This window comes from Haliotis rufescens, unplaced genomic scaffold (genome assembly GCF_023055435.1).
Source record: "Haliotis rufescens isolate VD_foot unplaced genomic scaffold, xgHalRufe1.0.p SCAF_6, whole genome shotgun sequence".
Lineage (NCBI taxonomy): Eukaryota > Metazoa > Mollusca > Gastropoda > Lepetellida > Haliotidae > Haliotis > Haliotis rufescens.
Genome location: NW_025964334.1, coordinates 2,515,393 through 2,529,701, shown reverse-complemented (window position 1 = coordinate 2,529,701; position 14,309 = coordinate 2,515,393). Strand labels below are relative to the sequence as shown.

At 39.2% G+C, this 14,309-nt stretch overlaps 1 protein-coding gene across 1 annotated transcript; it reads right to left on the bottom strand.

Annotated features, from left to right (window-relative positions):
- Window positions 1-2,205: 2,205 nt before the first annotated feature.
- On the bottom strand, window positions 2,206-14,281 carry LOC124149798 (ropporin-1-like protein). The gene is made up of 6 exons (XM_046521584.2): window positions 14,125-14,281; window positions 9,499-9,635; window positions 7,280-7,403; window positions 6,222-6,383; window positions 3,972-4,147; window positions 2,206-3,024 (listed from the first exon to the last, which is right to left on the bottom strand). The coding sequence occupies exons 2-6, from the start codon at window positions 9,633-9,635 to the stop codon at window positions 2,958-2,960; spliced, it is 666 nt and encodes a 221-aa protein (XP_046377540.1). The 5' UTR covers window positions 14,125-14,281; the 3' UTR covers window positions 2,206-2,957.
- Window positions 14,282-14,309: the final 28 nt, after the last annotated feature.

Below are 14,309 nucleotides of genomic sequence, written 5' to 3'. Positions count from 1 at the left end.
TTTCAAAGAAAAACCTATTATGAGGTTTTATTTTCGTTCGGGAGGTTTTACTTTGAATGTAAAACCTTAAATCCCAGGTTTAACCAAGTAACTGAAAAAATGACAACAAGTAGCAATTCAAAATTTCGATACCCATATTTCCAAACGTTTATCAAGTTCTTCTTCCGTTAATGGCTTTCCAAATCGATAAGAAAAGTCATCGCTTTCTTCAGTGAATGAAGATTGGGTAACAAAATGAAAGTCGTCGTCGTCGCTCATCTTTCCACTTCAGAGTCTCTGGTGAAAGGACAGCGAGGTTTCAAACATGTGCTTATAAACAAGTGCACATCAATGCTGCACAATTTGAACGTGCAGTAACTGCTAGCCGTTACGTCACAACTACCTCTATGTAACAGTTGGATTGTTTAAAGTCGAAAATCTTGTAAAGCAAAAAAACACCTTTAACATTTGCGAATTTTCGTTTTGAAAAGTTTTAAAGAAGTGGAATATTGCAACACAAACATTTAGAAACCGAAGATTTCACTTTCACTTAAAAATAAGTATTTTAGTTGTGTTTTGTTGTTGACACATCCAAGTGCTCTTGAACGCCTGGCAAGTCAGCGAATTTCACGTGCAAGTTATGATATCACGTCTTCAAGGAAGCGCTATAATGAAGCATCTCATTTATAGATGCTCGTTATAACATTTAATCACTTTAGACGGTTTATAAGTATGGAAAAACACTTTCCCTCGGTTTTGGTAGACAGGGCATGCCCTGGGGGTCGGGAAAAACCGCGGTTTGTCTTTCCCTCTCTCCTCTCGTAAGCGTGTTTTCTCAAATACATAACTCCTCCATGTCCGTGTTGTCGAATTATCGTCAAATTGGGGTCGTGAAATCAGATATTGTATGAAGCACTCCTAAAATATCAGCTCAGGGGTCGCCCATAGGCAGTCGCAAAGGGGTTCTTATTACAAAGCTGCAAACATAGTATATTTCAAGTAATCATCCATTCATTTAAGAATAGGAAACACATTGGTCTATAATGAAGGTCAGAAAAAGTAATAATATTTAAAAGAAATTGTTAAAGTGTATGGATAATGTTTTCATGGTACCACAGTGGCTTGTAACAAAAAAGCAGCTACAAGATATAGGGTAACTACCTACCTGTGTCAGTAAATCTTAGGGAGTATGGTTTTATGCCGCTCTTAGCAATATTCCAGCAATATCGTGGTTGGGGACACCAGAAATGGGCTTCACACATTGTACCCATGTCGGGAATCAAACCCTGGTCTTCAGCGTGACGAGCGACTGCCTTAACCCCAAGACTACCCCACCACCCCAGTAAATACACAGGGATGTGGCACTGGTAGTGAGTATACATCTTCAAGCTGCGTTTTTGCACCACAAACGCATAGAATCGCTAGAGATCTTGCGGACCATTATATGGACTCTACATACATTCTTTCATGTTTGTGTATTATAATTGTTTCAAAGATGTCTTATTATATTAATATATAATACCTTTTCTGGTGCTTGTTCTGCATATTTGCCAAAGAGAACCAAGCTAGTCACAATGGACTTGCATGGAGACAGGGGCTCCTGTTTGACAGACATCTTAGTACCATCACCATTGCAGGCATGTTATAACAGATGGCGACACCTACCCTCAGGACCAAGTTTCAAACGATCCTTACATAGCATTCATCTTGACAAACAACAGAACAATCTACTTGACTCGTCAGCATGTCCACAACAAAAGTTGTCTTTTGCCAGCAAGTGAGTGAGTGAGTGAATTGGGTTTAACGCCGCTTTTAACAGTATTCCAGTTATATCACGGCGTGACAGCTTAATGTGGGAGGAAAGCCCGAAGTGATGCAGGTCCCAGATGTTTACCACTTCGGTGAAACCCACGAGCACAGGTATGGTGCTGACAAACCTAGAAACATAATTTTGGTGAACCGGGATTTGAACCCACAATCATAGGTTTCTGGCGTGCCCAAGGGACGCAACTCTGCACAGCAAATTGCGGCGCCTTAGACGACTGGGCCACCCGTGCCCCCTTTGCCAGCAAGTCTAACTGTGGTTGCCCAAAGTGAACAGGGTGAGTGTGCCAGGCAGGTAGCGAATTGCCAGTCAGGGGCCGTATTGCCGGTGATGGTGTCCGGTCGTGTAGAACCAACTGCTACAGGCAATGTTAACATTGTACATACTGTGAGACACAAGGCAACTTTATGAACATTTATTAACAGGATCCAGTGGACATATACATCTTTCATGAGACACAACTATACACAGAATATTCTTACAGCTGTACAAATAAACTGACAAAAATACACAAGAAAAGAAACAATTCTTCATTAATAAATAAAATAATTTGATACAAACTCGTCAAATACAAAGAGTTGAGATGATAGTTTCAAGAATTTGGCCATATTTGGGTTATGTATTTTTTCAGTTCTTGAACATGAAATATGAAAATGAAAAAATATGCAATGGAAGAGCCTCTGAACAGTATGGAAGAGAGATAATACTTTATTTAAAGTTCTTTGTAAGATAGAAATAATATCAAAGCACAATCACTGTTGAATAGAAATGAGAAGATACCAGAAATTCACTAATCAAACCTAATTCAAAAACTTCAAAAATGAGTATCACATACCAAATGTTTAATGTTTTTAGTTCATAACTGACATTCCTACTTGACAATACCGACGCCCATATGATTCAAAGTTACAACATAGAGATATCACAGACAAGTGGGCTGACTCAGCGACTCTTGCACAGAAGCTTTACAAAAATATCCTACTGTGAGTTGATTGTGTGAGCATGGAGGAAGGAGTTCGGTAGGTGGGAAGTAGGAGAGTGAGCTGTTTCTTGGATTGAGCTAAATAAAGACAAGACAGCAGTGAGAAATACTGAGCAGAGAAGTAGAGAGAAAGATGGCAAACTGGCAGAGCCTCAAGGATGATGACAATCCTCAGGACAGTTTGGGGCAGTCTGGGCTGGTGAAGTTTCGGGGCATCACATAACCATCTTGCTTGTCTCTGCAAATAAAGAAACATATTTTTCACACATTCTTCTCCCAGATTCACTCACAGAATCCCCATTCCGTTCGATTGAAACTGTTTTAAGTTGTGATTACACTTATCCAAACCTGGCTTCAACAGGAGACATTGCTTGTGTGACAACAAGTGATATATGGCCTTCAAAATATTGCTGCAATGAAACTGCATCACAATGCTTTGCAGACCATTGTAAAGTAATTGGCTAACATGACCTCACAATCAAATGACAAATCCCTAAAGCTGGTAAGCTGTACATTACACACCCAAAACACTGATTATTTTTCTTCATAAACTGAAAAAGTTGGAAGAATGATTTTGGATGATAAATAGAATCTACAGATACTGTACATCTGGAAAGTTTTGCGCCATGAAATTACTGCGAGTGGCTAACAATAGCATTAACTGTGTCTGGAAAGTTTTGCGACATCCTGTTATGATTACCAAACATCAAAGCTACTTTTGCTGGTGTCATATTTGATAAGTAGGAACGACACGATAAAATGGTAACTCAGTGTCAGTTAGTGATTTTTAAACTATAGATGCATGTGTTGTACTTGACAAGTAAGGTTAGAGTAGCGTGATTATCCAACAGAACAGACATGCTGGTTTATGTCATGAAACTACTGCAAGTGTGTTACTCGCAGTTTTCGCAATACTTTCCTGCTCGCAAGACTTACAGTATGTAAACACGTCCTGATAAAAGTAGAAAAATACTATATTGACATCTGTTGACATATTTGATGTCAAAAGACACTAGAGAGATTCTCAATATCTCCCATTACAAATATTATTTTGATTCAGATAGCAATCAACTTTCTGAAACACAGACAGTGGGTAGAAAGATTATCACTTCAATCTCACAACCAATAATCATTTACACTTATTTCAAGAGCCAATCATCAGACATACGGAAGCTGGTGACTTACACTTCATACTGGAGGTGGTTGATAACGTCGTTGACGTGTTGCTGGGAGATTTCCCCATCGATCTGGGCCAGGTAGGTGTACAGGTCCTTGAACAGAGGGAAGGGAATCCTAGCTGGGCCGCCCTCAGGGTCCGCCGTCAGGATCTCACACACTGTCTTCATGGCACTGATGATGTTCTGTGACAAACATGGGTTTTGTTGTGGGTGAACACAAAACATGGAATTAGAAGTAAGGGGAAGGCACAATATATGTTTCAAATGCAACAACTTATTTTCAAACCTTCTGAATATTAAGGGTCTGATTTGGAAATTTTCCTATAAATTGTATATTTACATACGTATCCATTCTCACACAATGCATTTCTTCTTTTTCCTTCAATCCTTTGTGGAATCATGCTTGAACAAAGTTTCCAGCTTCTAAAAAACAATTCACCCGAACACATCCCAGCATCACCATCCAACAACTGGACCATAAACGTGATCCCATGCACAGTGACCTTACACGACCTGCCCATGTGTCTATCTCTGCCACATCATTCTCTTTCCTTAGACCTAACAGTCAATAGGAATTGCGATGCAGAGATGCTGAGGTGGGCATATCCATAAGACAGGCCGGGAATATCCTTCACGTTCCAGCGGTGGGATAAACGCATAGTGTGAGACAGGATAAGTTATAATTACACAATTTGTAGGAAAATTTCCAAAGTTTTAACCTTACCCTGTCTCACACTATGTGTTTATCCCACCGCTGGAAGGTGAAGGATATTCCCGGCCTGTCTTATGGAAAAGCTGACGTAGTGTGGGAAAGCGCAGATCCCAGGATCGCGTCCTCAAATCTGGGATGATCCTTAGACAAGTGGTCAGGAGAACAAGGATCCTTCAAATGAGCATACTGTGCAGCAGTAAGCGAGGAAACAGTGCTCAATGTTGGCAAAGAAGGAGAGCAAACATTAGGAGGCGGTAGAAAGAACGTTTGATGGCTGTGTCTCGAGTGAAGGAGCGGTTGCCAGGATATTCCAAATATCCGAAAGGGACCGGTGGCACTGAGGGAGACGTTGAACCGGGCTCATCAACCACATCCACTGTCAACAACCGAGATGACAGGCAGCACGGGTTCCCTGGGCATGGCAACAGATGGTGACAGACATCTTGTAAGATGACTTCTTTGAGTGGCATTTAAAAGTTGGAATGGTAACTAAGACTGTAATAAAGAAGTTGCTCATCCATAACAATTTTGTCTTAACTTGTAAGATGGTTTCTTGACAACAAAAGACGACCTTGTTGGGGTCAAAGGTTTCAATTTCCTGTCAGAATCACGTGACTTTGAGCGATTGTCGGATTCCCAACAACAACATTTCTGGAGATAAGTCCAAAAGGCAGAATCTGGAAGATGGCCGGGGCTCGGAACGACAAGAAGATGTGCTGGCTGCACCTCCCGCGACAATCACCACAATATAGGTGTGGGTCAGAAGTTAAAAGGTTTGGTGGCAGTGAAGGCAGCCAAGCTTTTTTTCTCTCTTCTGCATCTTCAACTAGTCGGGTAAACACGGGCTACACAAAGCCAGTAGATAAACTGTAGACTGTGTAGACAAACATGACTTCACACTGACGCAATGCGAAAGAAAATGATGTGGCAGAGATAGACACATGATCAGGTCGTGTATGGTCCAGTTGTTGGACGGTAACCATGGTGTGGTGGGGATGTGTTCGGGTGAGTTGTTTTTTAGAAGCTGGAAACTTTGTTAAAGCACGTTTTCGCATAAGTTGGAAGAAGAAAGATAAGCATCGTGTGGGATAGGATAAGTTTAAAAATATATTTGTTCCTATATTTGTCCTCCGATGTTATGATATGCAAGATTTGAAACAGATGTTTGCTTAAAGAAAGTGTCCAAATGTTTTCACAAAACTGTTATCAGAGTAAAGACTAAAGGGAGATAATCTGAACATAACAAGCTAAATATATGCAAATGATCAATACAATGTTTTTATTGACATTCTACATGTTCTATAAGCCAAGTACTTGCTTATGTTACATTACTCATCAGTTCTGAAACCCAATACTTGAACCTGCTTTTCTAAATTATTTATCAGTTCATAACCAATCACTCTGTAACCATGATAAGTGGGAGAAAAACTACCATTTACAAAGATATGGATGGAAAAACTGAAGTACATAAAGCTTACATCTAATTTAGAATTGAAAAGAAAATTTTCTTGTACACACACAAAATATGTCACAAGAAACAATTACCTCTCCTAGAGCTGACGCTGCCAGGGCAAAGAACTTTGTCCATTCTACATCTCCACCAAAGCTGCCAATTCTGACAAAGTCATCAAACTGTTCCTTGGGAAGGGCAAGGTCAAGCCACTTCTCCTCTATCACATTCAGGGGCACAATCTTCTTTGGACCAAGCTGAGGAAAACATTAGTTAGTTGTCATTAGATGTCCTACCAAGTAAATCGGCATAGAAAACTGTTCCTTCATCAATCGATATGCTGTAACATAATTACCAAAATAGCTGCTCTCAGTACTGTTCAGTGAAGCAGTGATGGCTACAACCAACATTATGGTGACCATAAAGTACACATTCATGAAATCCAACAACTATGTTCAGTAATTCTGAAAATTACCCAACTATACAGCACTAGAAACTAACATGTTTTTGTCCTCTAGTCCTTATGAGGGGTCGAGAAATGGTCATATGCGCTGGACATGTCTAATTGGGAATCTAAAATGTCCAGTTTAAAATATTGCTTACCGAACATTTAAATTTTTCTGTCAGGACATTTTAAAAAACAAATGGGGTGCAAATAATAGATGAGCATTATCGTATTCCTTCAGCGAATTCAGGTTAAGGACTCCTTATAATGAAAACATTTAGCAAAATCAATAAATATGGCAAATTTCGTATACCTTAACTATTGGGCAGTATAGCAAGAACTTCAGGACTAGTGCCAATTTCTACCATTCATTATGACAGTTGTCAACAATGGGAGTTGCATTGTGAGTGAATGTTGTTTTATGTCAGTCAGCAATATTCCAGCTATATCACTGCTGCCTGTAAATATACACGAGCCTCATTTAGTACACACCCCTCCAGGGAGCTGAGGGTGTAATTGGAAAGCACACCGATCCACTGACAGGTAATAATGTTGTGCGTTTGTGGAGGCTTGCATTCAAAGTGACGTATTGTCATAACATTATTGTGTGACAAGTACAGGGGTCCGAGAGATCTGTTGTGCGGAGAGTTCCCACAGGGGTAAGTCCTGCTGTAACAACCATGATGTAGGGTGCCACCGCCGCCTCACCTGTCTATTGAGAACCTGCAGCAATCCTGGGGTGAGGCCTGTATCGGTTTTCTGAGAAGCGATGGGCATCTCCAGTCTCTCCTTCACCGGGGGAGTCTCACCTTTAGACATTGCCCGGAAATACCTGAAAGTAGGTGACATAAAGAGAATTTTTATATTAGCACATTTAATCTTTACCTGTCAGAGGCTACTCAGTGTCTTGAAATATATTAACTATAGGAAAGAAATAAAGACAAGATACAAGTTGGATAAGCTGCCCAGTATGATGGGGGTGGTTAAGGGGTTCAGTCCTTCCATTTCTCCAATTTGAATCCCCACCATTGGAGAATGCTTCCAACCAAATATGGTTGATATCTATCTCTTAGTTCCAGAGAAGAAGTAGTTTAAAGCAATATAGCCAAATTAACCCTATTTGGCCCCGCCCTTCAGCCCCTGGGGGTTCAGCGCTACCATTTGTACAATTGTAAATCCTCACCACCAAGGGATGCTTCCAGTCAAATTTTGTTAATTTTCAATTAGTAATTCAGAAGAAGTTGTTTGAAAAAAATCTTGATGGACGGACGGCGGACACCACAGAATGGCAAAAGCTCACTTTTGTCCTTCGGACCAGGTGAGCTTAAATCTGTAGGCCTAGTAGAAGTTCCCAGAGACTCGGTGGTGATAGATGAAGCCTACATTTATCAGGAAATTATCAGCTTATCAAATATCTTTGCGACTACAAGTCATTTAAAAGGTCTAATCTAAATCTACATATCATGATTTCAGCTGACATTAACTTCACATAGATTCTAGTTGATGATAATTTTCTTTGTACATGTGCCACATGAAAACATCTTTCAACTTTTGAATGACATTCAAAGATGCTTCGCTTAAGATCACATGCGCCTGCGATAAAGTACACCTTTTTTAGTTATAGGAAAATGGACAGACGTCATGGCGCTGTTCAAATTACCTCCCACATGATCAAACGTATTCTTGGTAACATTATTAAATTTTACTGTCAAGCAAGATAGTGCATTCACATCAATTTTCAGTGGAATAGTTTCTCTAAACATCTCGTGTATTTGAATATTATTATCAGAGAAGAAATATGGCAAGATGATGTCAACCATCTCTCATGCCGCAGACATATCAGAAACCACTGTGACCATGCCACAACAGACACAAAATTGTCCAAGGTGGTCATTGGTGCCCTATGTTGGCAGGTATTCAGTGTAATGCAAGTGTACAGAATCATGTCTTCTCTGGACCAAGGAATGAGCAATCTTTGAAAAGTTTCACAACCACATGAACACCTGCTGGGCTCAGTGAGGGGCATTTAGCAACATTCTGCAGTTAAACAAAACATTCTGCAGTTAAACAAAACAACCGTTGTTGCTCTTCCTCAGCCACCCCCCGGCAATGGGATATCACGCTCCATGCAATCATGTCGGTAAGCACACTATTTCTTGCAGTTGCTGCAGTCTGCTAGCATTAGTGGTGGAAACAAAGTTGCAACTTTTAGGACAGAAAACACCTCAACTGTCAGTAACCAGCGACACCAAACGTTAGTTATGTCTACATGTGCTTCCTCCACCCAAAAATGAACTTGTGGAATGTTTCAAGTCGTGTGATTCAACTGAAGCAAATTAATACAGATATGGGAAGTTATTCTTGTCAAAATTCGAAAGTGGCCATCTGCCCTTTGTTCACAAAGGGAGGTAACTTAGGAAGTGTCAGGTTGTACTATCCATCATCTGACAAACCACCTGTTGGTGTGAACTTACAGATAAACTTGTCTTTTTCTCTCATTTGAATTATGCAAAATTTAAAGATTATTGAGGTAAAAACATGTTACTTTGTTTCGATAAGTAAATTTCTTTCAACTAACATTTCTTAATAAAAAAAAGTTGAGTTCTAAAAATGTGAAGTTTGGACAGTCTTTGAAGTATGGTATTTTTTAATGATGACTTACTCCCAAATGAGCCTTGGGATTCAATTTATTTACTTTTGAAACCACCATATTCTTAAGTCAAAGGGATTCTAATTACTGGAGGTATTTTCATTTCTGCATACGATCTGTCCTTTAACAATAGTTTAACACTTGTGTTACCATGGCTACAATTAAATGAGCACTTAATGATTCAAACACCAATACTGTTTTGACACACTAATATTATGATTTGCTTCCTTTCTCAATTTGTATAGCTGGCAACTGGTGAGAGCCTTGAGATACTCACGCTGCAGACCACGCCAGGACATCCTTGGGCTGGGTTCTGATGGCAGCCTTAGTGAACTGTTTGAGGATGTCGGGCAGCTCCGGAGGAATGTTGATCTGCTGGGAGCAGTAGTAAGGCTCATCTGGATTGGTCGGCATCTGAAACACACAAATAACACATTGGTGGTCTTTCTGAAGACTCAAGTCTGTGTTAACAGACCAGACAGTTCTGACCGAAACTGGATCAGTACGGAAGCAGTTGGTGGAAGTAACGATCAGATTTAAGGATGAACAACGTCTTTATTACAATTAGGAGCGAGATTTCAGTGTAGGTTTTAACACAATTATCAAGCAAGTGAATAGTGTTAGAACCTACACTGAAACTTAGCTCCTGATTGTAATAAGTTGTTCATCCATCAATCTTATCCTTACTTAGTACTCCAACTCCAAATGCCTCTCAAAGAAGTCAGTCGGTGGAACTTGTTGCATATGATGTATGCTTTGTCACAGGTAGTTCAGTTTGTTTTCCCTTGATGTCTCATAAATGCGTTATGGGGGTTTGAAATATGTGTAATCTGTCTTGCTGTGTTTACACTTCCACTTATCGTAATAAATCGTAAAAAAATAGTTAACATTGGGTTCAATACATCAAATGCATGTCATGACATTTTTAACAGCAGGTTCCTGAATGAGCAAACGCTTTAACAGCTTGGCTACCCCACTGCCCCTTATGTCCCGGAAGACTGCCAATACTGTAACAGGAATTGTTGGCATATTCTTCCGTCAAGTTAACCATTGCAAAGATAAGAAAGATCACACTGTTAACCATAGAAAATGGCTTTTCCAAAATATTGCTGAACTTCCCACATGAACTTTCAAAGGATTATTGTTGTAGTCCTACTGACCAATGTCAGTTGTCATTTGTTACCAAATTACACGGAAGCCTTCACATTGAGACCAATAAAATATTAAAAAAGGTAGAATCATAATTTCATCATAATCATGAGCACAAACATTGAATTTCGTCACATAAAACATTATCAACATTCAATGAGGGCTGACTTTGGTCAAATTATTTCATATTTGGACATTGTAGTTTCCTGACCATACAGGATAGGCATCGCGTTGTGTAGCCGAGAGACGCGATAGGGTCCTATAGTCAAGACATGGCCCTACATCACAGCCAAGAACACCATCTTCATAAATCCTATTCAGACTGTGGTGGCCGAATAACTCGTATTTTCCTGAGATTTTGAAAAAAATATTTCCCGCAGCAAATACTACAAACAGCTTGTAGACAACTCATGCAGAAACAGACTATAGTAATCTAGTGCATGTGGGCACCATGTCAACTGTCTACTGTCGAAAGATGAATTACTGCCTGGTCTGTTATTACTTCAAGTTGTGGTAATAAAATTAGGACAAGTATGCGTATAGGTAGGGAAATTATTTGGGAGTACAGCAATATCACCTTTTCTTTCACAAATCCCCGGGAAATGGGGTTTTTTTTAAATCTCAGAAAAATACAAGGATAATCGGCCACCACAGTCTGAATAGGATTTATGAAGGTGGTGTTCTCAGCCGTGATGTAGGGTCATGTCTTGACTGTAGGACCCCATCGCGGCTCCCAGCCAGGTGTTGTGCACACCAGTAACTCCTGCCTCATTTTTTTTAAAATCATATACCCTGGCTAGAAGTAATAAAAATATGTGCAAGAATGCAGTATATCAGACACCTTCCGCCATTTGGGTAAGGAATGTGCACAAGCTTATTCCTTAAAAGGGCACTGATCTAACGCAATTCCCCGGGACTGGTTGTTGCCTTTGTTATTGTTTTTTCCCAGTTAATACCCGGATGTATAGCAGAAATCTAGACTAGTTCGCGACCTCTGCTGCGCCATTCGTAAGCGCATAAGTCACTTTTATCGGTAGTAATAAGGGCGTATGGTCACATTGATCAACAAAATGAAATACAGTTTTCGAGATAATAAGGAAATGTAGGTATCTTTGTGAGTAGCATCGGTAATGGTGACGAAGTTTTGATAAGTCACTTGCTTGGTAATTTTGCGATTTTCGTTTACACTATTTTGACTTGCAACACAAAGTATATATTTCACCTGAGCATATGCTTTTTTTATAGTGTGTATATTTTTTTACTGTCAAATGTGTAACAAATTTATTAAACGTCTAAATATTCAGTTATTTTACAAAGTGACTGAAAAACATTTCCATCTGTATTATTATGACAACGAATTCCAAACATTTTGATGTTTAATGTCATCACCAAGAGACTGAAAATGTAACGTTGAAAAGTACATTTCTAAGTTGTTTGGCTTTTAATCCTACATAATAATCTGTTGTGATGTTTGTAGGCCCTTTTGATCGTCTTGATCAATCTGGACAGATTTTTTAGTCAAAATGACTGAAATATTTACACATTTTATAAATTGCCTGAGAGAATCACATTTTACAAATTGACGGTAATATATACACGTTTACAAAGGAAAAGACCTGTGACAACAACGTCTATCGCGCATTGAAGAATTTCCCAACCAAGACGTAGAGAAACAAGAACGAATCGGTTCAAATGAAGGAAAACAAAATGCAGATATCATAGTTACAACCTACCAAATTTATGTGTATAAGTTTTAGGCAGCTTCCTTGTTCGAGGAATGTATCCGTGAATATCCATACAAAGGAACAATATCCCACTCGTCTGCAGCTGTACAAAGAAACTTATTCGATGTCACGTGTCTCAGTAACAATCAAATATTTTAAAAGATATATATCGTTTCGGATATTATAACCTGTGTTCGTTTCTCAACTGATCGCTTGGATTGTTTCAGGTGTTTTACATAGGTGTCAAGTCTCAATGGTCGGCTGAGAAAGCCCACGTGACAACTATTTTCATAGCGTCCACGTTTCCTAAAAATTCCATTGAGTGATAGATAACAATGATCAATCAATCAACGTATTATCAGTTAACCCTTTGAACAAAGTATGTTGTTTTTACATCGGCACTTCGCGCCATGATATGAGTGTATTCCCTTTGTTTTAGTAAACCTAGACATGTAAACACTCACTCTTGACATATCCACTGTGCAAGATAACAGTGATTAATCAATCAACGTATTTTCTGTTAATCCTTTGATGACTAGGAACGATCCGTTGATTTAAGTAAATCAACTGATCATTCATCTCTTGCTGGGCTGCCACGTGCATATTACATAACACACATTTCACCTCACTTCAAACCTGGATTTAGATTGAATAATTACCCCAGACACAATAAATGCCAAATGGGAACCTTTGTCAGTTTATAGAAGTGGTGCTACCACTAGTTGTACCTGTAATAAATTCATTAACTGAGCATCAAGTGAATGACGACAAATACACAAGTGAAGGGTTATACGAGAAAACGTGGATGACAACAAGGGAGTAGTAATCGTATTATCGACGCAAGCCGAAATCCGAAAATGCTTTCACTGCATGGATACTGTTTTTAGTATTAAACTATAACCATCTGGGGTATTTCCAAATGATGACATCCGATGAGCTCCCTTGTTCTTTTTGTCTGTTTGTTTGGGCTGAAGAAATGAATTAACATGCGCCCTTTGTCGAAATCCTTATAGATCACAGTTAACCAATCAGTGTTCAAAAATGCGTAAAACAAATATTGCCTCCAGCCTCTAAGTTTATTTCGCTGTCCTTGCAGACGGTACCCCAGTCTCTGGTCACGCTCAGTTGCGTTGCGTATCATCCGGGTACTCACGGGGGAAAAACACAATAACAAAGGCAACAACCAGTCCGTTAGATCAGTGCCCCTTTAATAACAGTTTCTATGTTTTTTAGACGCCATTTTTGCAGCCTCGTTAAAACAACAGGGTTTTTTTTTTTTTTGGGGGGGGGGGTGCTTGCCCCCCAACTCAACTGCCTGAAATAAATGCGTTCGTAGGTAAATCAAATATTTAATTACCAAAGTAGAAAACAAAATACCTTATTAGTAGCATCAAACAAACATGGCGCATTGGTGTCAGATTATAATGCATGTGTGCCAAAATATGTTGTATTCATAATAATTTATGTGGGGTGAGGGATAGGTTGCCGTAACCCTAGCAAAATGTGAAGCTGTCTTCTTGATGTGATGACAAAGATCACATCATTGATATGATAATATAAAGGGAAGAAAATTACGAACAGGAGCACAAATAATTCCAAATGAAATGTATTTATTTTGTTTTTCAATGTAATAATGACAACAAAAATGGACATGGTGGTTAAAATTCGAGAAAAATGTTTTTTTCCATGACAAATATGTCAAAATATTCAAAAAGGGTGTGAATGATCGGCAGCCAATCTCGGACTAGGTTGGACAGTGTAACTGCATATTCCATACAATTGGAAATGAATGGTATTAGTTGTTTTAGGGACAATTCTTCGGTCTAAAGCTATGTGATGTATTTTTTTAATACGTGTGTGCGTTTCCCGTTATTCCCAATGAACATAAAATTTGAATGTATCACGTTATGGCGACGAAACTGGAAAATCTACATAAAATATTCCTTCATTGTCACCGAAAAGACACTCTTCATATGCTAAACCCTTCAACCTATACAATTTCACACACATATGGCCAAGAATATACTTACGATGTTTTGAGCTTGACACAAACGTGCACTGTATGGGTAGATCTGAAATATGACAGTCCGCTTTTTCTTCACCTGTTTTCAACCGTTGTTGATGGCAACCAACTGCGCAGAAAGTTGACGCACTGAAGCACTTCCGGGGAACAGATTTCTTATGAAAACGTTATTTTAGAAATACGTTTGATTCG